At 36.0% G+C, this 25,188-nt stretch overlaps 1 protein-coding gene across 1 annotated transcript; it reads left to right on the forward strand.

Moving 5' to 3' along the window:
• Positions 1-673: 673 nt before the first annotated feature.
• Positions 674-11,412, forward strand: LOC127683572 (protein max-like). The gene is made up of 3 exons (XM_052180912.1): positions 674-697; positions 10,454-10,546; positions 11,059-11,412. The coding sequence occupies exons 1-3, from the start codon at positions 674-676 to the stop codon at positions 11,410-11,412; spliced, it is 471 nt and encodes a 156-aa protein (XP_052036872.1).
• Positions 11,413-25,188: the final 13,776 nt, after the last annotated feature.

Here is a 25,188-nt window from a genome sequence, read left to right on the forward strand (position 1 = left end):
TTCACAGTAGGAAACTCCCAGAAAATTTATCAAAGCTGCTGCAAATCCGCATAAAGGAATGGCATCTTCAAGGGGTGAAAAGTGATTCTCAGAGATAAGTGGATATTGGTCCTAAAGTACAAAATACCCATGATACACCCAATAGAATCAAAGAAGTTAAACAGGAAGAAAGCTCAAGTGAGGATGTTCAAATCACACTTAGAAGGGGGAATGAAATAGTCATGGGAGGAAGATAGAAGGAGGGGGTGTATAGGATCTCAGATTCAGGTGTGGATAGACAAAGGAGAGTTTCAAAAAGCCAGGAGAATAAACAGAAATCTTCAGATGCCAAGGTTGGGGGGTGGGGGGAATCACTATGGAGTCCATAAGATTAGCTAGAGGGGAGGCTTCCAAGAGTCAATGAGGGTGATTTTAACTCAGATGCCTAGTAGTGGGGACATGGAACCAGAAGAGGTCACCTCCTGTAGCCAGTTTAGACACCCAGTAGAAGAACAAAGAAACCAACCCATCCACAAAATTTTCGACCCAAAATTTGTCCTGTCTCAGAGAAATTTTGAATGTAGTTACAATAATCTTTCATACCATTTCTATATGTCTTTGATCTGAAGGCTGTGTCTAGATTCTATGTGACTTAGTGTTTTGAATATTATAGCTATTTACTTAATAGCACGTAATGTCCCATGCTTTCTTAATGCAGGTTAGTTACAATGCATTTGTGTTAGATGGCTGGATCAAATATTTGAAAAATTTCTTTTACCCATTACCTCATAAAAATCCAAGAAACAAGTCCAAGACACAAATTATGGCATTTTGGAAACAAAAGTGCATTTTTGTGTATATTTTATACCTGCATTTTTCTATATCTATTCTCCTTTTTTGCTAACCATTCTTATATTATATTGGTACTTCTGAATATGACTAAATAAATCACATGATTTTTGTTCAAATTTGTGGAACATTAATACTTAGTTAATAATTTTAATATAAATAAGTATTGTTTATTCTACTAAAAAGAACGTTTCTACGTTTAGGTAAGCTTCTGTTAAAGTAGCATGTGTTTAGAAAGAAAATTGATTGTGTCTTTAATTTTTAATTAGCACTTTAGGAAATAGGCATTTTAACTTATGATATTTGAGTTATGATATTATCTACTCTCTCTGCCATGTTTTCTTATCTGACATGTCTCTTTCCTCTTCCTCAAATATGCAGAATTTTTATCTCCCTTAGTAGTACATTAACAGACCCAGGTGGTCTTTATTTCTCATATATATTTTTTTAAATTATAGGTCATTAAAATATCACAGTGAAAGTTCCTGGAATATAAAAGTCATAACATTTGATAATTACTGGTAAAAGGATAAAGGTGTGGACAAAATAAAGCAAAAGAAGTTTGTTTATTTTTCAAAAAACTTAATATTATTTATATATTAGTATAAAAAAGAAAATTCAGTCCTCTTTTAAGATAATTTTAAAGGATGAAACTATACTAATGTAAGTTAAATCCTTTGATTCTGCAACATTTTTACAATAGGACAATATAAAAATTTACTGTTAACATCAATCCCCAATCTTTTTAAATTAAATTTGAATGTTGTTTTATTATAAAATTTGGAATTTAATACATTCAGAGAGTTTCTTCACATTTCTTTCTTGGCAAACCTTACAAATTGATCAAAATCTTTTCTCTTTCTTGAGTAGTTCTGTAATTTGTTTTCCTGCAGATGCACAAGGAAGGACTCAGAGGTGATTAATGCTGGCATTAATATACATTAGTCATTGGACTGGACGATTTCCCAACTGGGCAGTGCCACATTTCCAATGCCTTCCCAATTAATGAGTGTCTAATTGACTCATCTGCAAATCTTGCAAAGCAATATTTTTACTAAGTAAATTGAACCTGCCACTGCAAAAACTCTGCAGAGCTGAGGGTATAATTAACTATTCTCAGAATACTTGATCTTAGAAGCCCTGGGGATAATCAATGCTAGTTTCATTTGGAAATGGTTTTGTTGCTATAATCATGACACAGTGCTTGTGAATTACTGATATTTTGATGACTGTTACTTATTTGGACCAGAACAGAAAAGCTGTAGCTAACTCAAACTTTATAGCACAATAAATTTTGCAAAGTATCTTGAGTTTAAAATTAGTCAAATGAAATGGAGGTTTAAGTACTATTTGTCTTCTAAAATATAAGTGCTTACCAAAACAAAAAGAGGCCATCTAACATTCACTCTGAGACCATCATATGGGAAGTTTCATAGAAGTCCCACTTTCTTTTATAAATTAGAAAGTATGGGGTCTGATTACTTAATGATTATTTTAAACAGTGGTTTTCTAGACAATTCATGCTTGAAATTTATGACCTTCACCATTTAATTAAGAATGAGAATTATGAGCATAGAAACCATAATCAATATGATTCATATAGCTCAATAATTATGGGATCCATAAATTAACAAAGTAAGCATACAGAATTGAGCATCTTCATGATCTAAAAAGAAATATAATACCAGGAATTATAAAGGGAGTAAATTTGTAGAACATAAAATGAATTCCTAGTATACACTGCTGAAAAAATATATTTTAGTATAGCAGCAGCAGCAGCAACAGCAGTAGCAGCAGCAGCAGCAGCAGTAGTAGTAGGTTTTATGTGTAGGGTCACATGTATAATATCTTATGTGTGGAGTTCTAGTAGTAGGTTTTATGTGTAGGGTCACATGTATAATATCTTATGTGTGGAGTTCAATATACAGAGATAAATTCAGTTCTCGTATTTTACCTTTACATGTGTTCTGAGAATCAAACTCACTATATCAGGATTTGCAGCATGTATGTTTACATGCTCAACCATCAACCTAACCTGGCCTTAAATATTTAAATCAATGGTTTGAGCATCCTAACTCTGTTTAGTTTCAATATATTTGCATATATATATATGCATATATATGTCTATATAGGCACATACATGTATATGTTTTTTGTATATTCCTTAAGTAGTGAGTGTCATAGATGTGTATCTCCATATAGAAATACATAAAATATGAATATATATTTACTTTCCCACTATTGTGCTCACAGACAACAAAATGTTAAAAAATAAAAGCCAAATGGAAGTCATTTTACATGTCTATATTCATTATATATATGTCATCATTAAAGTTAAGTATTTTCCATTAACAATGTTAAAACAGGGTATTACAGTATTTAGCATGCAGATTTGCTAGTCAACTGTATGGCTTTTAATGCTACTAAATGACTATCAAGGTATCCACCAAGCAAGTAAATATACAAAATTAAAGTAACATTTTGTATGTCTCAGTGGATAGATATACAGATTAAGAACAAGGTTTAGGATTGCCACAGAACATTTCTGGGAATTAAATAAATTAGTGAAGTTTCTAAGTAGTGACTATCCAAACTGAAAGAGCTTTATGGATATGTGTGCTTGTACTGCTCTGTCTTAGGCACTGGGATGGATAGTATCCATATAGTATCAAAGTCCCCTAACCTGAATTACATTTATTACTATGCTTGATCATAATTAAAGAATGAATGCAAGAGATTCAGAGATACTGTCATTTACATTTGCAACCTCAAAATAGACATTTATTTCAACAAATACACACATTTAATACCAAGTGTGAGAAAAATATTTTTGAATGTTGCTAAATAAACAGTAGAGATATCCTGTTCTGCAATGTATACATGCCACTTATTTAACTCTTCAGTATCATAGCTATGACCCAAGAATCCTTGTGATGTTAGAATTTCCATGATTTATTAATGGCAGGATCTTGGACATTTTATAATCTTCATTCACATTTATTTTTGGTCAAAATAAATATTTATCACACTTGAATGTTTAGGGGTTATCTAACAAAATATATAAAGCTCTTGCAATACTGCATGATAACTATGTTCCTTATTCTAAAAGTTCATAGCATTTAAAATTTAGAAACTAATTATAATTAATATCTGTTGAGCCTTTACTGTGTGGAAAGTTTAATATATACATAGTCATTTAATTATTTCAACTATTCACACATAAATATCATTTATAAATTAAAAAAATCAAACTACCAAGAAGCAAAATATAGGTGTTTGTCTATAACCAGAGTTCTACATATGGTCATATGGTGAGTCAAACAATTGTGCATTGAAGATAATGTATATCTTAAGCATATATATGTATATATATATACATATATATATATATATATATATATATATATATATATATATATGACTTGTAAAGCTACTTTTGTCATCATCCATCTTTAAACACCACTATATAATAACTATGAACATGATGTTTAAATTGAATTACATATGCTTGGTAATTTTTAGTTTACCTAGAATACACAGAAGGAAGTGAGTAGACACCATGGAAAAGCTACCATATTTTATGCAAGACTTGAACACCTGGGCATTTTTTCAATCCAGAAATATCTGCATCTGATCCCCTATGGAAACTGTAAGATAACTAAAATGAGCCCAACATCACATAGATAATAGACCTAAAGTGGAGGTGTCCACTGTTAACTAAGAAACTGCATTACTGAGGTTGTCAGCATAAGTATTCAAAGTTACTGCTTGGTGATTTCATGGAAGCTAAGATCATCAAGCTACGAAGACACAGAGAACCAGTATTACCTAGACATAGACAAAGTTCTACATGTCTGGGAAGGAATGGCTATTTTCAGTACTAACACAGAATATAGTATGTATGTATTCACTGGCTGTAACAGAGTTTATATGGATACATGTATCAGCTGATGATAGTGCATAAGTAAGCAAGTTAGTTAATAATTTTGTTTTCTTTTGTTTCATAGGATTAACCAACCTTTCCTGAAAAGATTTATTTGTTTGTTTGTTTATGCATATGAGTACACTGTAGCTTTCTTCAGACACACTACAAAAGGGCATCAGGTCACATTGCAGATGATAGTGAGCCTCCATGTGGTTGCTGGGAATTGAACTCATCTCTGGAAGAGCTGTCAGCGCTCTTAACCATTGAGCTACCTCTCCTGCCCCTATATATACATGCGTTGCAATAAAATAGTCACTATAAAAGTATTCTAATAATATGTCTTAATGTATGAATTTTAAATGTGAGAGGTCACTAAATGTTGAAAATTACTGCATGATTCTAGGTATACTTTGTTTAGATGTATTTTCAAAGGATATTTATGAGTGTGCTCCAATTTTCTAAAGTATATGTTAAATTCAATCTCTACATATCAGTTTCATTTTTTAGCAGCACTGAGTATTGAACATCTTGCCCTGTATTTTATGTCTTTACTATTCTAGACGCTAAGAAAGGAACAAATATTCCATAGTGATGAACAAAAGCTGTCTCAAAAAAAACCGTCTTTTCCTGTCTGAGATCCATAATCCTGTGCTGTGTTCTAAATAAACTAGAGATAAGCACCACACCAAAGACTTTGATGAGAGATTAAAAAAAAAAAACTTTTAAGAGCTCGCTTTTCTTTTAAGTAACAAACTTGAACTCTTGCAGACAAAACACAGTTGGCTACAGTTTTCAAAGTTGCCGTTATACTCTGAAGCTATTTATATATTTTGGAATAAGGAAGAAATATATTTTTAAAATCAAACTGAGGCAAAGGCAGTGAGGATAAAGCCATGTTTAAAGTATTGTATTCTATATGAGGAGGTTGTGGATTGTAGTGCAGTTCATGGTTTTTCTTTAAGCAATTTATTTCTGCAAGTACTCTGTTAAGTACTAAGAACTTTAAAAGACAATTACAGCCATATAAAAAGGTTTGGATAAAACTATACAAAGATGATTTTATTTTATTTTATTTTATTTTATTTTATTTGTGCTCTAAGGCTATATTTTTCCACAGAGAGAAAGCTTTACTTCACAACCTACCTTGCTCTGACTTTCTTGTCTTACAGGATAAAATAAAATAAAATATCAACAAATATTAACAAATAAAAACACAAAAGAAGAAGAAGAAGCAGAAGCAGAAGCAGAAGCAGAAGCAGAAGAAGAAGAAGAAGAAGAAGAAGAAGAAGAAGAAGAAGAAGAAGAAGAAGAAGAAGAAGAACAACAACAACAACAACCACCACCACCAGAAAACCTAACTAACTAACCGAAAAAGTAGGATCTAAAATTGAAATAAAACTAGACATATGGTACTACAATTTAAATTTTCTAAAATATTTTTGTAACCCAAAAGAAACATGAGTTCTTTTAAATTTCAACAAGAAGCTGTTGTGGTTATCTACTTTTTAAAATAATTTAAGACTTAGTTTGGCAGTCTTCTCTGTGCTTCATTTTTTGGTCCACAATTCTATGTGCAATTTTGAATCTGTACTGCAGTCCCCAGGACAGAGCTATCCTTGCTTACCTGGAGGCCAGCTGCCACCCAGAACAACTAGGGACCTGCTGCCATATGAGACTATGAGCTATACCTATAATCCCAGAGCCCAGCTATCACCAGGGCCAAACAGGACAGCCAACACTAGAGATACTTAGATGGCTATAGGACAGCAGAAGAGCAAAGTCAACAAAAGCCAGGGTAACATGACATCATTATAATAAAGCTCTTTCACAGCACCTGACTATCCTAACACACTAGCCAGGGTAACATGGCATTATTATAATATAGCCCTTTCACAGCACCTGGCTATCCTAACACACTAGCCAGAGTAATATGGCATTATTATAATATAGCTCTTTCACAGCACCTGGCTATCCTAACACACTAGCCAGAGTAATATGGCATTATTATAATATAGCTCTTTCACAGTACCTGGCTATCCTAACACACTAGCCAGAGTGATATGGCAACATTATAATATAGCTCTTTCACAGCACCTGGCTATCCTAACACACTAGCCAGGGTAATATGGCATCATTATAATAAAGCTCTTTAACAGCACCTGGTTATCCTAACACACTAGCCAGGGTAATATGGCAACATTATAATATAGCTCTTTCACAGCACCTGGCTTTAATAGACCACAGATATCATCCCAGACCACTATACCCAGCAAAACTTTCCACCATCATAGATGGAGTAAAAAAGATATGCCATGGAAAAAAATTTAAAGAGTATCTTTCCAAGCCGAAAACATCCAGTGGAAAAAAAGATAGCCTTTTCAACAAATGGTGCTGGTTCAATTGGAGATCAGCATGCAAAAGAATGCAAATTGATCCATTCTTATCTCCATGTACTAAACTTCACTCCAAGTGGATCAAGGACCTCCATGTAAAACCAGAAACACTGTAACTAATAGAAAAGTAACTGGGGAAGACCCTTGAGGACATAGGCACAGGGGAAAAGTTCCTGAACAGATCACCAATAGCTTATGCTCTAAGATCAAGAATTGACAAATGGGACCTCATAAAATTACAAAGTTTCTGTAAAGCAAAGGACACCATCAAAAGGACAAATCGGCAACAATCACATTGGGAAAGGATATTCACGAACCCTACATCTGATAGAGGGCTAACATCCAATATATACAAAGAACTCAAGACGTTAGACCCCAGGGAACCAAATAACCCTATTAAAAAGGGGTACAGATCTAAACAAAGAATTTTCACCTGAAGAAATTTGGATGGCTTAGAGGCACCTTAAGAAGTGTTCAACATCATTAGTCATTAGGGAAATGCAAATCAAAACAACCCTGAGATTTCACCTTACACCAGTCAGAATTGCTAAGGTCAAAAACTCAAGAGACAGCAGGTGTTGGCGAGGATGTGGAGAAAGAGGAACACTCCTCCACTGTTGATGGGGCTGTAAGATGGTACAACCACTTTGGAAATCTGTCTGGCAGTTCCTCAGATAACTGGACATGACACTTCCAGAGGACCCTGCTATACCTCTCCTGGCCATATACCCAAAGGATTCCCTGGCATGCAATAAAGACACATGCTCCATTATGTTCATAGCAGCCTTATTTATAATAGCCAAAAGCTGGAAAGAACCCAGATGCCCCTCAAAGGAGGAATGGATACAGAAAATGTGGTATATTTTTACACAATGGAATACTACTCAGCAATTAGAAACAATGAATTCACAAAATTTTTAGACAAATAGCTTGATCTGGAAAATATCATCCTAAGTGAGGTAACCCAATCACAAAAGAATACACATGGAATGCAATCTCTGATAAGTGGATATTAATTAGCCCAGAAGCCCTGAATACCCAAGGCACAAATCGCATAACAAATGACACCCATGAAGAAGTATGGAGAGGGTCCTGACCCTGGAAAGGATTGATCTAGCATTGGAGGGGAATATAAGGACAGAGAAAAAGGAGGGAGGTGATTGGAGAAGGGATGGAGAGAAGAAGGTTTATAGGACATATGGGGAGGGGGGATCCAGGAAAGGGGAAATCATTTGGAATGTAAACAAAGAATATAGAAAATAAAAAATATTAAAAAAAGAATTTAGATTCAAACACTATAAAAAAAAGAGTATCTTTCCACCAATCCAGCTCTACAGAGGATACTAGAAGAAAAACTCCAATGCAAGGAGGGTAGCTACATCAAAAAGCAAACAAACAAACAAACAAACAAAACAAACCTAAAAAGTACCCCAAAAGACCAAAACAAAAAACCCCAAAACATAAGTAATGAATAATTTCATACCAGCAAAACCAAAAGAAGAGAAACACGCCCCCCCACACACACACACTGTCACTACCAACATCAAAATAACAGGGGCTAACAACCATTTGCCATTAATATCTGTCAACATCTGTAGACTTAATATACCAATCACCAATAAAATAAAGGCTAGCAGAATGAATACATAAATGGGATTTGTCACTTTGATGTTTACTAGAAGTGCATCTCAGAAATAAAAATAGACCCAGCCTTATGGTTAAAAGCTGAAAAAAGGGTATTTTTAAGCAAAGGGATCCTAGAGACAAACTGGAGCAGCCACTCAAATGTCTAATAAAATAGGCATTCAACTTAAATAATCAAAGGAGGTGGGAAAATCCACCAGGATAACATCTCAATTTTGAGTATATAGGCCTTAAATGCAGAACCTACATTTTTAAAAGAAACAATACTAAAGCATAAATCACACATTCAATGCCACACATTAATAGTGGGAGACTTCAACACACCACTCTCACCAACAAATAGGTCATATAAACATAAACTAAACAGAAAAATAATGAAATTAAAAGAAGTTATTAATCAAATAGACCTAACAGATACCTACACACTATTTCACCCAAACACAAAAGAATATACTTTCTTCTTAGAACTTCATAAAACCTTCTTCAAAATAGACCATGTATTCGGTCACAAAGCAACCAAGCAATCAACAGATACAAGAAGATTGAAATACTCCATGGCATGTGGAGAAAGAGGAACACTCCTCCACTGCTGGTGGGACTGTAAGATGGTACAACCACTGTGGAAATCAGTCTGGAGGTTCCTCAGAAAACTGGACATGAGACTTCCAGAGGACCCTGCTATAACTCTCCTGGGCATATATCCAAAGGATTCCCTGGCATGCAATAAAGACACATGCTCCATTATGTTCATAGCAGGCTTATTTATAATAGCCATAAGCTGGAAAGAACCCAGATGCCCCTCAAAGGAGGAATGGATACAGAAAATGTGGTATATTTACACAATGGAATACTACTCAGCAATTAGAAACAATGAATTCACAAAATTTTTAGGCAAATGGTTTGATCTGGAAAATATCATCCTAAGTGAGGTAACCCAATCACAAAAGAATATGCATGGAATGCAATCTCTGATAAGTAGATATTAATTAGCCCAGAAGCTCTGAATACCCAAGGCACAAATTGCATAACAAATGACTCCCATGAAGAAGTGTGGAGAGGGTCCTGATCCTGGAAAGGATTGATCTAACATGGGAAGGGAATATAAGGACAGAGAAAAAGGAGGGAGGTGATTGGAGAAGGGATGGAGAGAAGAAGGTTTATGGGACATATGGGGAGGGGGGATCCGGGAAAGGGGAAATCATTTGGAATGTAAACAAAGAATATAGAAAATAAAAATATTAAAAAAAGAAATACTCCATGGCATATTATCATATCAGTTTGGACTTCAACAGCAAACAGAAATAACAGAAAGACTACAGACTCATGGAAATGAAACAGCTCTCCACTCATGACCACTGGGTCAACGAAGAAAGAAAGAAATCAACGACTTTCTAGAATTCAATGAAAACAAAACAAAACAAAACTTATGGAACACAATGAAAGCAGTGATAAGCGAGTTCATAAGACTGATGAGTTTATGACACTAGGTTCCTTCATAAAGAAATTGGAGGTCGCCCGTGTTTGTGTGTGTGAGTGTATGTGAGTGATTGAGTGAGTGATTGAGTGTGTGCATGGGGGCACTCTACTTGTTGTCCATCACTTTCCCCTTCCCTCCAACACCCCCTCCCCGCTGCCCCTGCAGTGGCTGCTCCCTGGGCTTTAGGAAATCAGAGATGAAGATGACATTCAGGTGGAGAGCTCTGACAAGCATGCTCACCATAATGCTCTGGAACAAAAACGTAGGGACCACATCAAGGTTTGCGGGACTTGTATATTTACACAATGTAGTACTATTCAGCCATCAGAAACAATGAATTCATGAAATTCTTAGACAAATGGATGGAGCTGGAGAGCATCATACTAAGTGAGTCAACCCAGTCTCAAAAGATCATTCATCACTCACTGATAATTGGATATTAGCCTAGAAACGTGGAATACCCAAGACATAATCCACATATTAAATGATGTCCAAGAAGAACGGAGGAGTGGCCCCTGGTTCTGGAAAGGCTCAGTGCAGCAGTATAGGGGAATACCAGAACAGGGAAGTGGGAAGGGGTGGATGGGGAAACAGGGGGAGGGAAGGGGGTTTATGGGACTTTTGGGGAGTGGAGAGCCAGAAAAGGTGAAATCATTTGAAGTGTAAATAAAAAATATATCAAATAAATTAAAAAATAATATATTTGGTATTAGATTTTAAAACACTAAATTATTTAAACTGTTTTTTAAAATTTAAAAATTGGTTTTGTCTTCTAAAAAAAAAAAAGGTTGTGGGACTCAGTACCATCACCCCAAGGAGAGAAGTCATCCCGGACCCAAATCCTAGAAAAAGCAACAGAGTATATCCAGCATATGCGAAGGAAAAATTGTACATACCAGCAAGACGCTGATGACCTCAAGCAACAGAATGTTCTTCTGGAGCAACAAGTCAGTGCACTGGAGAAGGCAAGATCAAGGGCCCAACTGCAGGCCAACTACCCCTTCTACAACTGCCTCTACACCAACACCAAGAGCGGCTCGATCTCTGCTTTCGATGGGGGTTCAGACTCCAGCTCAGAGTCTAAACCTGAAGAGCCCCAGAGCAGGAAGAACCTCCGGACTGAAGCCAGCGAAGCCATGTCATGAAGTCCAGTAACAAAACTGTTGACTCTGCCATCGCATCCTATTTCAGTTCATCATTAGAACCCTCAGAACCATGGAGAAGACTATTTTCCTTTTCTCTTTATTAATTTTTTTTTTTTGCATAGAAGTTCTCATCCACTTCCCTATGTCCACTATTTTTAAATGTATTCTCTTCAAGCGTTCCTGTCCTCACCAGAAAATTTTAAACCAAACCACCCTAACTTAGTCTTTCTGTTCAGGAGAGCCAAACAGCCAGACCTCTTGAGTACATCACGTCCTGCCCACCCTACCAACTCCCCCAGGCCTCAGAGCATGTGCCTGGAGGACGCCTGCTCTGCTAAACTCTCCTCCCATTCCCCCTTCACCTTTGTTTGGTGGATTCTGTGGCTCTGAACCACTCTGCTTTGACAAGAAGAACAGATTGGAGTAATCAGAACTAACCCCCCTCTCCTTTGTAAGGATTATTTTTTGGAAAAGCTGTCTCTCCTGTTGAAAGACCAGATTCTTGAAGAAGTTTGTGTGGTAGAAAAGGGAAGTGGGACAGATTTGCAGAACCCTTGGCACGGTTGGTCACTCTTCAGCTGTTTAAGCCTGCCGACCCAGCCTTCTAGAAGGCCACCGGACACTGGTATGTATGTATGTATGTATGTATGTATGTATGTATGTATGTATGTATGCATGTATTGGAGGCAGCAGCAGTGAAACAAACGACTCTCAGGAGTGGGGCTGGCTATGTGGGTGAGGCTGGGAGGGAGTTTTAGAAGGTGTAGAGATTTTGGATTAAGGGCAGTGATGATGTTTTGATATTTATTTCCTGCTACTGAAATTTGGATTTGAATGAAATGCTCCTATTTCTGACAATGTCGATATTGTAAAATGACAGATTCATAAAGTGATGATCAAATCTTCATTTCTTTCTGTGTGTATTTCTAAGAAATAGAGCCAAACATTTTGTATGTAAAATACTAAGAGCGGCTTTCTGGTCTTGTGCGTATGGGAGAGGTGAGTTCCAGAGGGAAAAGAGAATGACATTTGAAATGTAAATACATAAAATATCCAATACAATAAATGAAATTAGAACATGAATATTTAAAGACTCTTATAAAATGCATTTAATTATGATCTTTATAAGGCAAATAGATTAAATTATACTGCTCTTAAATGAATCTCTTGTCTATTCATTTAATTCTTCATTATGTTTCAATTTAAAAGCTATAGACTGTCAGTAACTTTCCTTTCAGTGTATTTTAGCAATCTTGTTCATACTTATGACCCTCATACTAGAATTTGTACCAGCAAAAGACAAATCTAGTTTCAAAAGAAAATCCAAATGGCTAGATCATTTCAGAATATTTCACTAATAGGATAGTAGAAATAACATGTTTTGAATATTAGAATATCAATTTGCAAGTTAGAACTTCAAACCACCACTTATTTCTATTTTTAGTCTATATCTTCTCTAAAGTCTGAAACAAAAATGTTCATGCACTTTTAAAGGTTAATAGTTGCCTAAGTGGTCTATAAAATAGAAGCTTAAACATAGTCGCTTGCAAAATTTAATGAGAGGGCAGACACAAGTTCACCTTGTCTTTTTATCTTTCTTAGCTGTGTCGTCTGGAGACCTGTGTGTGCCCGCAGATGATTAAATCAATTGCAGGATTAGATAGGATAGGCTCAGAGCAGCTTAAATGGTTCAACATCTGTGTACTTGAGGTTCCCATGACATAGGATGTGGGATATATCCAGAGGACAAAAGCATATTCCAGAGGTCCATGCTCTCATCAGAGCACAAGGATTGCTTTAGAAATTTGATATCAGCAACAGCACTTGAATTCACACATTTCAAAGTACTATATTCATTAGGAACTGAGATATGAGGAAACCAAATGTGTGTTTTTCTTTATATTCAACTACTGCAGACATCTGAGCTTACCAACATATATTAATCATAGCAACAAGCTTTGAATAAATGCTTTAAATGTATGTATGTTGAAATTATGCCTAAAGTATTTCCTACACTTTTTTATTTCACCTTGCAATAAAATGCTAGGATTAAAAGTTCTCAGTTTGAGTACAGATGGCTCAGTGACCTCAATGTCAGTAGAACTGGAAACTTTAAAATAGCACTATTGGGCAATTTGCTAGATTTGGAAGTCAGAGAAGTTTTTGCTTTCTCTGATTCTCTGTGCTTATACTGACTGCATGGATGTGCATAGATCTGAAAATGTTTGTATTGTCTACTTATTTGGAATTGAGGCTTACATAGACAGTCTGCATTTGCTCTCATAGACAAACAAGGTATTTTCCAAGGTCTAAAATTATGTTGGATTTATAGAAGAAGGCTAGGAAGAGTCAATACAGACATCTTTTGAATATAGACTTTAAAAAAGTGGAAAATAATCCTTCCACAATCCAGGACAGCAGAGCTTCAAAAGCTGACCATGTATAGTTTAAAGGATCTTGCCTAGGTTGTAATGGAAAACTGCACATCATCAATCACAGTTCTTTCATGATTTTAGGCCTTCCATTTTTGTGCTTATACAGAACCTTTCTAAAAAGTCTGAGAAATAAATAACACATATTAGTGTTTTGAGAGCTGTTTCATATAGAAAGGTGAGTGAGACAAAGTTCTATCTCCAGAAGCCATTCAATAACACTGAAGGGTAGTATAGGTTCAAGAAGACTTCTGGATAAGCACAGTTTCCTTCTTTATAAACTGAATTTTAAATTTCAATACTAATCAAACTAAGGAATAAAGAACCTATTATTAAAATGTACTGAATAATAAGGTAACTTGATACTTAGGATTTTTGTTTATTGTAATAACTACTAGCTAATATTCGTTTGCTGGGATAAAGAAAATTGAAGAACAACTTAAGCATTATAGTTAATTTTCTAAGAAGAATGAATGAGATACAGATTGTATAACTGCGTAACTGAAAAAGGCAATACATACTAGCATTGTGAATAAAAGCCACAGATAACCACAAACAACTAAAGGATGTAAATGAATCCAACCTGTAGACACAGCTATGTAATATAAATATAAAGTTTATACATCGAAATGAAAATATTATGAATATCACTTGAAATATTTTATTCAAGAAAAAGATTCAGAAATGTTATATAAACTGTCTTTTGAGATATGGTGTCTTAAATAAATCAAAATAAGACAATAGAGATGTTGAGTATCACAGCTATTGTTTGAAAATGAAGTGCCCTCCAACAGGTTTATATGCTGAAATATTGTCCTAAAGTGATATATGTACTCTTCATGGGTAATTAGTGACAGGACACTAGTTTAATCAATGGATGAACCTCTTGATGGATTCAAACCATGATGGCATTGTTGACTTGTGGAACACAGCTGAAAGAAAAAACTCATTGGATGTGTAACGTGGAATTACAGGTTTGTCCCTAATAACTCACTTTTGTCACTTTTTTGTTCCGTCATCTCCATGAGGCAAGCAGCTTTATTTTATCATATTATACCACCCACCACTTCTTTATGATACACAGAAGCCTAGTGGGCCTTGTTAGAAACATACGAGAATGTTTACCAAAAGAATCATTTCCCCTTTGTTGACTTACTTTTGTGTTTTACTTATAGTATAGAAAACTGATTGATGTGGGAGAAACAACCTTAGCAAATATTTTACAACATTTTAAATACATCTCCCTCTGAAATCACTCTTAACATTGCCCTCATGAACTTAATAATTATTTCTTCATAATCTTTTCTCATGCATATAGAACTCCAGTGATATTAGAGTTCATTATACATAGAATGCTCAGAAGAGTGTCTATTTGAACAGATCTTCGATAGCCATGGGGATTGCAAACTGGTACAACCACTTGGGAAATCAATCTGGAGGTTCCTAAGAAAACTGGAAATAGATCTACTGAAGACCCACTCTTGGGAATATACCTAAAATATGCGCTACCATGTCACAGGGGCACGTGTTCCACTATACTCATAGCTGCCTTATATGTCATAGCCAGAAGCTGGAAACAACCTAGATGTCCCATGACAGAAGAATGGATACAGACAATTTGGCTCATTTATATAATGGCATACTACTCAGCTATTAAGAACTAGGACATCCTAAGTTTTGCAGAAAAATTGATGGAACTAGAAAATATCATCCTGAATGAGGTAATTCAGACCAAAGAGACATGCATGCTGTGTACTCACTAATAAGTGGATAATAGCCACAAAACTCAAAATGGTCAGCAAATTAAAGTGCTCAAATGAAGACTCCTCAGCCCCACTTGGGAGGGAAAAGAAAGCAATCACCTGGAACCTGGGAGGGAAAGTGGAAGAGTTAGGGGAGTGGGGGTGGGAATGGGAAACCTGATCTGGTATTAGGTAAGGGAAAAGGACTGAAGCCCTGAAGGCCAGCAGAAAGAAGGGAAACAGGCAACCTCAGGAGATAGGAGATTGGGGGACTATCAAGAATGAACCAGAGATCTGGGAGGTGAGAGACTATCAGGACTAAAAGGGAGGGACCTTAGATGAAATGCCCGACTGTAGTTGGGGGAGGGAACTTATAGAGCCAACTTCCAACAGTAAGACAGGGCATCTAATGAAGGAGAAGGAGACCATCCCACAGCCACACCTCTGACCCATAATTGTTCCTGTCTGAAAGAATTACAGGTATTGAAATGGAGAGAAGCCTGAAGAAAAGATGGTCCAGTGACAGGCCCAAAGTGGGATCCATCTCAAGGGGAGGTCCCAAGGCCTGGCACTATTACTGAGGCTATGGAGTACTCACAAAAAGGGACCTAGCATGACTGCACTCCAGAAGACCCAACAAGCAGCTGAACGAGTCAGATGCAGATATTTGTACCCAACAAATGGACAGAAGCAGCTGACTCCTGTTCTTGAACTAGGGAACAATGAAAGAAGGTGAGTAGAGGGCAACCCTGCAGGAGGACCAGCAGTCTCAATTAATCTGGACCACCAAACAGGCAGTATACACCAGCTGACATAAGGCTCCAAATGCACATATAGTAGAGGACTGCCAGGTCTGTGCTCATTCAGAGATGATGAACACCTAACCCTCAAGTGTCCCCAGGAAGTTTAGAGGTCAAGTGGGGTGGTGGGTGGGACATCCATGTGGAGTCAGGGTTGGGGAGTAGGTATAGGATGTAGAATAGTTGGAGGGTGGACCCATAAAATATGAAGCGTAAAAAATAAATTTTAAAAAAGGAAAACAGAAAAACAAAAAATAGTAAAAAAATGAAGATATAAGTTCTACCCACTCTAATCAATATATTTCTTCAGAACAAGGAAATGAAGTTAATAAGACTAATCATGACCAGTCAAACTTTCAGGATATAGAAGATTTAAAAAGATAAGCATAATATTTAAGCAATGTCATTACTCCACATCTTTTATTTAATATTATCCAGTCCGAGTTACAATGGACAAAGAGCTATATGTAAGTTCTGGAAAAGAGAAAAAAAGGAATATATGAGTGTAAGGGCCAGTGCTTACTTACAGAACCAAGGGTCACTTGTTATGGTCAGTGGGAACTATTAAACCATGACAGATTAGTGGGGTCTCAGCAAAACTGAGGTTGAGACAAGTTTATTCCAAGCAATCACACTTTTAAAATACACTTAACAAAACAAAATTTAATGAGGATAACCAGGAGATAATGGCAGTTGCAAGTTACACAGAGCACACAAGATGAATATCTAATACTAATTGTTGTGACAAACTTGTACATACTAACCGACTTCTGAGGATCACAGAAAAAGAGAGGTGAACTGATTACTTCACAGCATGAGGGAGTCTATTGCTTTTTCAAAAACCAAAATTCATACAGCCCCTCAGCAGCCTTGGACTCAAACATTAGAACCTTACGATTCATGCATATAAAGGCAGTTAGACCAGATGAACTCCATGATTCCCTGAATATGAGTGCTTGTTTGTATATTAATGAGATACAAGCTAGGCACCCAGAGCAACTTCTGGTGTATAAAATTTGTTGTGATCTTCATTAAAAACATACATATTTTTATAATGTTTATGAACATTCATGATATATATTTATAGCTAAAACCTTGACATGCATGAATGTTTATAATTTAGGTTATTTCCAGGGAGGAAAAATAAAATGCCCCCTGATATAAACAGTTGTTCTGATAGACATCTCAACTTTCCAACTTTGACTCTGGTGGTGAACATATCATGGCATTTCTGTCTTCTGCTGGCTTTCTTCTTAGTCTCTAAGGTGTTTGGTTTTCACTAGTAGTTCAGAAATCCTTAAGATTTTATAATTAGTATATGTAGGCCTGGGTTGCCAATCTCTGTGATACCCTCCTTTGTGCTGTTCCTCACCCTTCAATTACCAACCAGGACTCATTCTTCACAGAATTTACAGTGTGTTTGTATTCAAACAGTCTTGTGTGTACATTTGTATTTTCTAGTTTCTCAATTAAACTAGCTTGTAGATGGATTAAAAAATTATTATTCAGATATTCAGTGTTGCTGAACTGATCCTTCTTAAAATCACACGATATGCTGAAGTAATTTTATTTGATTAATTCTACTTTAATAATTTTCACTGATATTCAGAATTGTTTGTAGAAACCAAATACATTAATAACTAATATGCTTGAAATTAAATTACTACATAATTCTCATTACTTTTGGTAATATATTTCAGTAAATTTTGAGCTTCACTTTCATCATATTAGGAAAATTTGCTGAAAATAAACACATCCCATTGATATAACTAAATTAATTGAAAATACTATCTGTCTGAATAGCAGCCTTGTATTCCTTGGTGTTTGAAGCTCTTGCTATAATTGATTTTCATCAGCATAAGTGCTAAACTTGACAGATGCTCTAGAAACAAACTATTCCATATCACAAGCAATACAATAATATCCATAGTAAAATCTCATTAAAAGTTCCTGGTTTAGTACACAATCTTTATTTGATGATATAAGATATTTAACTTTCCTCTCAGTTGAAGCTGTCATTCATAGAGAAAATTAATCCATGCAGTTGAGTTGTTTTACATGGCAGCAGAAACGGGATGGGGAAATTTCTGCATCATTCCACTGTTGTGAACCTTCACACTCAGCAGAAAACTAACACAAAGACACTGTCCACCATTATAGTAAATAGACGTAGAGATTTGTATTTTCTGACAGTCCAAAAGTTCTTTAGCCTTAATGTATTCAGCCAACTATTAGAGTCCAGCAGCTCATGACCGGTCCTGCTTAGACTTATCCTGTTATTACTCAGTTAAGAAAGGGGCTATGTTCTTTGTTGAGTGGCCCTGTGGACAATTTCTTTAGACAAAAAAGTAACACTGAACTGAAAATCCAAATAATTAGAATTCATTCTCACTGTAATGCCCATGCGTTGGCATTTGCTCAAAACATTTAAAAGACAGTCCATTAAATTCTATAAGGACTTCATTATACAGTTTTCTAAATTCTGTTATCTCTAGTCATCAACCAAATGTATCCAGTCAGCAGTCAGCCCTGATAATGCCTCTCTCACCACATGTCTATTGCTCATGCATAAAGTGTAAGTTTGTTGTGAGAAATATTAAAAAAAAATGATCTGCCAACTTCTTGCGATCCATCTAGCTACTCTGGGTCTGCCAACACTCTGTTGGGGCTGGACCTCTTGAGTTACCTTTGCTGCCATGCCAGCCCCACCACAACACCCAGCAACCAGATAGAAACATAAAGAAGCTTATAATTATCAAGTCAGGTTTATATATCAATAAATTCTCAAATCACAAGAAGTCCACACGATAATTTAAAAGTCAATTGATAATGGTACAAGCTACCCACCTAGATCAGACAAGTTACCCAATTATTCCATCCCTATATAATATTCATAACTGTGACTATTTAAAACCATGGAGATCAAGATCTTCTTCCTATTTATCTGCCCCCATCTTGGATTCGCCTCTCCTGAGATGCTCCCTATCTCTGCAACTCTTTATGCTGCCTCCCTTTTTCCTGTCTAATCACAGGCCTCCTGTTGCACTAATATTTTAATGTAATTGGATAGGGAAAATCCTGCTACACGTGTTTTCTTACAAAAGATATCCTCCAACAATCAGTCTGGTACCCTATTTGAATTCCATTTAATATACAAACAATTTAATTAGGGAAGTATAGTTAGTCATACTCTCAACTTATAAATGAGAGCACTGACTTTTGGAGAAAATATTACATTTATTATTGTACTGAATTGTATTGTACAGATATTGTCATAATCTAGGTAGGTATCTCTTTCAGAATCTACGTCTTCCAAAGATATAAGTTAATTTTATTTGAACACAAAGGCTTTGGGAGGATGAGGATTAAATGAAGCTATGAAGGATAGGTCCATGTGATTATGTTAGTGGCTTTTTTTAGAAGAAAGAAACTTTCCCTGCAATACTCATTCCTATTTGTCACTGGTGTCTTCCAAATGTGCTAACAGGAAATTCTTCCCTAGACATTAAGTAGATGCTGGTAACTGTCTTTGTAATTCACAGCTCTAGAACAATGATCTAGGTAAACTTCTTTAGTATTTACATAGTCTGTGATATTCAGTTTTAGAAGCAGAAAAGAGGGCTTAAATAGAAAACTCTGAATCAAGTTTGACTGACCTTACAATTTTATGTTTTTATCATATACCACACTGATACTTTTGTACATCTAACTTAAACTATAAGCTAATCCTACATTACACTGAACTTAATTGAGTAAGTAAGCTTTAGGTTAACACTATGAGTTTAAGTGCAGAAGATAAAATCAGTTTAATGAGTGCAAAAATGAGAAAACAGGTTTAAAACTAAACATACCTATATTTAAACCCTAACTTTTTATAAACATGGATTTGAGTACTATGGTTAAATACAAGTGGTATAACAATATGGTTATTGTTCATTAGATACTTATCTTGGAAGTTTTTCTAATATCAATATTGTCTATCTCATTGAACTTTTGTAAAATAAAAATTCAAGCTCCAGTAAGGTAGAACAGTTTTTATTTTTTTTTATTTTATTCGATATATTTTTTATTTCCATTTCAAATGATTTCCCCTTTTCTGGCCCCCCACTTCCCAAAAGTCACATAAGCCCCTCTCCCTCCCCCTGTTCTCTCACCCACCCCTTCCCACTTCCCTGTTCTGGTTTTGCCTTTTACTGCTACAGTGAGTCTTTCCAGAACCAGGGGCCAATCCTCCATTCTTCTTGTACCTCATTTGATGTGTGGATTATGTTTTGGGTATTACAGTTTTCCAGGCTAATATCCACTTATTAGTGAGTGCATACCATGATTCACCTTTTGAGACTGGGTTACCTCACTTAATATGATGTTCTCCAGCTCCATCCATTTGCCTAAGAATTTCATGAATTCATTGTTTCTAATGGCTGAATAGTACTCCATTGTGTATATACCACATTTTTTGCATCCATTCTTCCATTGAGGGATACCTGTGTTCTTTCCAGCTTCTGGCTATTATAAATAGGGCTGCTATGAACATAGTGGAGCATATATCCTTATTACATGCTGGGGAGTCCTCTGGGTATATGCCCAAGAATGGTATAGTAGGATCTTTTGGAAGTGACATGCCCAGTTTTCTGAGGAACTGCCAGACTGATTTCCAGAGTTGTTGTACCAATTTGCAACCCCACCAGCAGTGGAGGAGTTAGAACAGTTTTTAAAAGTTAGGAAAACTATGAATGACAATGGTGTGTATGACCAAAGAGAAGGAAATCAGAATCATTTAAACAGTTCAAATGAGGTAGAAACCCAATACCTTATGTATTAAAGTGTGTAAATAGATACTTAGTTTTAAAGGATATTGAAGATAATTCAGGTCTAATAGGAAAAATAGTATTAAGCTATTAAAAATAATTTATTTCTTCTGAGAGAATGATGAGATAAATGAATGCTTACATATGTGCAAATGTTTATTAGGTAATGAACTACTATGGAAAAAATGTATAATGTTGTACTGGAAATGCTTCTTCTCCTATGATTGCTGAGAAAAGCAAGTGTTCCTTTGAGAAATCATGACCAGGGACAAAAAGTAACTCCTTCCCACAAGAAATTATTTATAAACTTTTATTTATATAGCTTTTTACTCTCCAGATTTATTTCCTCTCCTGGTCTACTCTAAAACTGTTCCACATGCCATATATACTCATCTCACCTGTCTCCACAAGGATGTGCCCACCCCTAGCTCCACACCCCACTCAACTAGACCTCTTAACTCCCTGGGGCCTCCAGTCTCTTGAGGGTCAGATAAATCTGCGTTGACTGAACCCAGACCCAACAGTCCTCTGCTGCATATATGTTGGGGACTACATAACAACAGCTAGTGTATGCTTCTTGGTTGGTAGTCCAGCATTTGAGGGTTCTAGGTTAATTGAGACTGCTGGTCCTCCTACAGGGTCACCCTACTCCTCAGCTTCTTCCAGATTTTCCCTAATTCAACAACAGGTGTCAACAACTTCTGTCCACTGGTTAGGTGCAAATATTTGCATCTGAATCTTTCAGCTGGTGTTGGGTCTTTCAGAGCACAGTCATGGTAAGTCCCTCTTTATGAACACTACATAGGCTCAGTAATAGTGTGAGGCCTTGGGGCATCCCCTTGAGCTAGATCCCACTTTGGGCCTGAAACTTGACCTTCTATTCCTTAGGCTCCTCTCCATTTTGATCCCTGAAGTTCTTTCAGACAGGAACAATTATGGATGAGAATTTTGACTGTGGGACAGAAACCCCATCCCTCACTTGATGCCCCTTCTTTCTGCTTGAGGTGGGCACTAAAGTTCCCCTCTTGCCACAGCAGAGCATTTCGTCGAAGGTCCCGACCTTCGAGTCCTTATCATCTTTCACCTCCCAGGTCTCTGGTACATTTTGGAGGATCTCCCAAAACTCCTTCCTCTGAAAGTTGCTTGTTTCCGTTCTTTCTGCTGGCCCTCAGGCCTTAGGTCCTTTTCCCACACCTAATACCAAGTGGAATCTCAGGATCATTTTGATTTGCATTTCCCTGATGACTAAGGACTATGAACATTTCTTGAGGTGCTTCTTAGCGATTTGTGGTTCCTCAGTTGGGAATTCTCTCTTTAGTTCTATACTCTATTATTTGTTTGGGTTGTTTTGTTTTTTGGCAGTTATCTTCTTGAGTTCTTTATATATTTTGGATGTTAACCCTCTATCAGATGTGGGGTTACTGAAAATTTTTTTCCCAATCTGTAGGTGGCTCATTGTCTTATTGACTATGTCCTTTGCCTTACAGAGACTTTCCAGTTTTATGCGGTCCCATTTATCAATTCGTGATCTTAGAGATGAACCATTGAAGGTCTGTTTAGGAAATTTTCCCCTGTGTCAATGAGTTTAAGGCTCTTTCCCACTTTCTTTTCTATTAGATTTAGTTTATCTGGTTTTATGTTGAGGTTCTTGATTCACTCGGACTTGAGCTTTGTGCTAGGTGACAAATATGGGTCTATTTTTATTTTTCTAAATACAGACAGCCAATTAGAACACAACAAGTTATTGAAAATGATTTCTTTTTCCCATTATATATTTTTGGCTTCTTTGTCAACAATCAAGTGTCCATAAGTATGTGGTTTTATTTGTGGTTCTTCAATTCTATTTCATTGATCAAAGTGTCTGTCTCTGTACAAATACCATGAAATTTTTTTTAACTATTGCTCTGTTCTAAAACTTGAAGTTAAAGATGACAATTCCCCCAGCTGATCTTTTATTGCTAAGAATTGTTTTCACTATTCTGGGTTTTTGCCTCCCCAGATGAATTTGAGAATTGTTTATTCCATATCTTTGAAGAATAGTGTTGGGATTTTGATGGGGATTGCATTGAATCTGTAGATTGTTCTTTGTAGGATGACCATTTTTTGCTATGTTAATTCTGTCAATCCATGGGCATGGGAGATCTCTAAATTTTCTGAGATCTTGCTTGATTTCTTTCTCGAGAGACTTGAAGTTATTGTCATACAGATCTTTCACTAGTTTGGCTAGAGTTACCCCAAGATATTTTATATTATTTGTGGCTATTTTGGAGTGAGTTGTTTCCCTAATTTCTTTCTCATTCTTGTTACCATTTGTATAAAGGAAGGCTACTGATTTATTTGAGTTAATTTTATATCCAGTCACTTTGCTGAAGTTGTTTACCAATTGCAGAAGTCCTCTGGTAGAATATTTTTGGTTGCTTGTCTATACTATCATATCATCTACAAATAGTGCCACGTTTATTTTTTCTTTTTCAACTTGTATCCTCTTCATCTCTGTTCATTTTCTTATAAAGTTCTAGCTTGCATTTCAAGTACTATATTGAATAGATTTGGGGAGAGTGGGCATCCTTGTCTTGTCCCTGATTTTAGTGGAATTGCTTCAACACTGTCTCAATTGAATTTAATATTGCCTGTTGGTTTGCAGTGAATTGCTTTTATTATGCTTAGGTATGGGGCCTCAATTCCTAATACCGCCAATAATTTTACACATGAAGGGGTGTTGTATTTTGTCAAAAGCTTTTTCTGCATCTAAGGAGATAATCCTGTGAATTTTTTCTTTGAGTTTGTTTATATAGTGGATTATGTTGATGGCTTTTCACATATTGAACCAACCTTGCATCCATGGGGATGATGGCTACTTGAATCCTACTTGATCATGGTGAATGGTGGTTTTGATATGTTCTTAGATTTAGTTTGCAAAAATTTTGTTGAGTATTTTTGCATTGATATTCATAAGTGAGTTTTGTCTGCAGTTCCTCTTGTGTTTGGGTCCTTGTGTGGTTTGGGTATCAGAGTAATTGTGGCTTCATAGAATGAGTTAAGTAGTGTTCCTTCTCTTTATGGAATAGTTTGAGGAATATTGGTATTATATCTTCTTTGAAGGTCTGTCTGGTAGAATTCTGCACTAAATCAATTTGGCCCTGGCCATTTTTTTGGTTCGGAGGTTTTTAATGACTTCTATTTCCATATGGGATATGAGCCTGTTTAGATAGTTCACTTGCTCTTGATTTCTCTTTGGTATGTGGCATATGTCTAGAAAACCATTCATTTCATCTAGATTTTCCAGTTTTGTTGAGTATAGTCTTTTGTGGTAGGGTCTGATGATTTTTTGAATTTCCTCAGTTATCTCTCCCTTTTCGTTTCTGATTTTGTTAATTTGGATACTACCTCTTATCCCTTTAGTTTATTTGGCTAGGGATATATATATATATATATATATATATGTATATATATATATATATATATATATATTTGATTCTCTCAAAGAAACAACTTTTGGCTTTGCTAATTCTTTTTTTTTTGTTGTTGTTGTTAGCTCCCACTTCCATTTTTAAAGATTTTTTTGCTTTATTATTTTTATTTGATATATCATTTCAAATGATATCCCTTTTCCTGGATCCCCCCTCCCTAAACATCCCATAGCCCTCTTCCCTCCCCCCTGTTCTCCAATCACCTTGTCCTGTTTCCCTGTTCTGGTATTCCCCTACACTGCTGCACTGAGCCTTTCCAGGACCAGGGGCCTCAAATTGTTCTCTTTGCTTCTATTTAGTTGACATTGGTCTTGAGTTTGACTATTTCCTGCCATCTACTCCTCTTGGGTGTGTTTGCTTCCTTGTGCTCTAGAGATCTCAGGTGTGTTCTTCTGTTGCTACCATAAAATCTCTCAAGTTTCTTTACCAGGGCACTTTGTGCTGTGAACTTTCCTTTAGCACTGCTTTCATTGTGTTCCATAACTTTGGGTATGATGTGTTAAAATTTTCATTAAATTCCAGGA

Source organism: Apodemus sylvaticus, chromosome 4 (assembly GCF_947179515.1).
Source record: "Apodemus sylvaticus chromosome 4, mApoSyl1.1, whole genome shotgun sequence".
Taxonomy (NCBI): Eukaryota; Metazoa; Chordata; class Mammalia; order Rodentia; family Muridae; genus Apodemus; species Apodemus sylvaticus.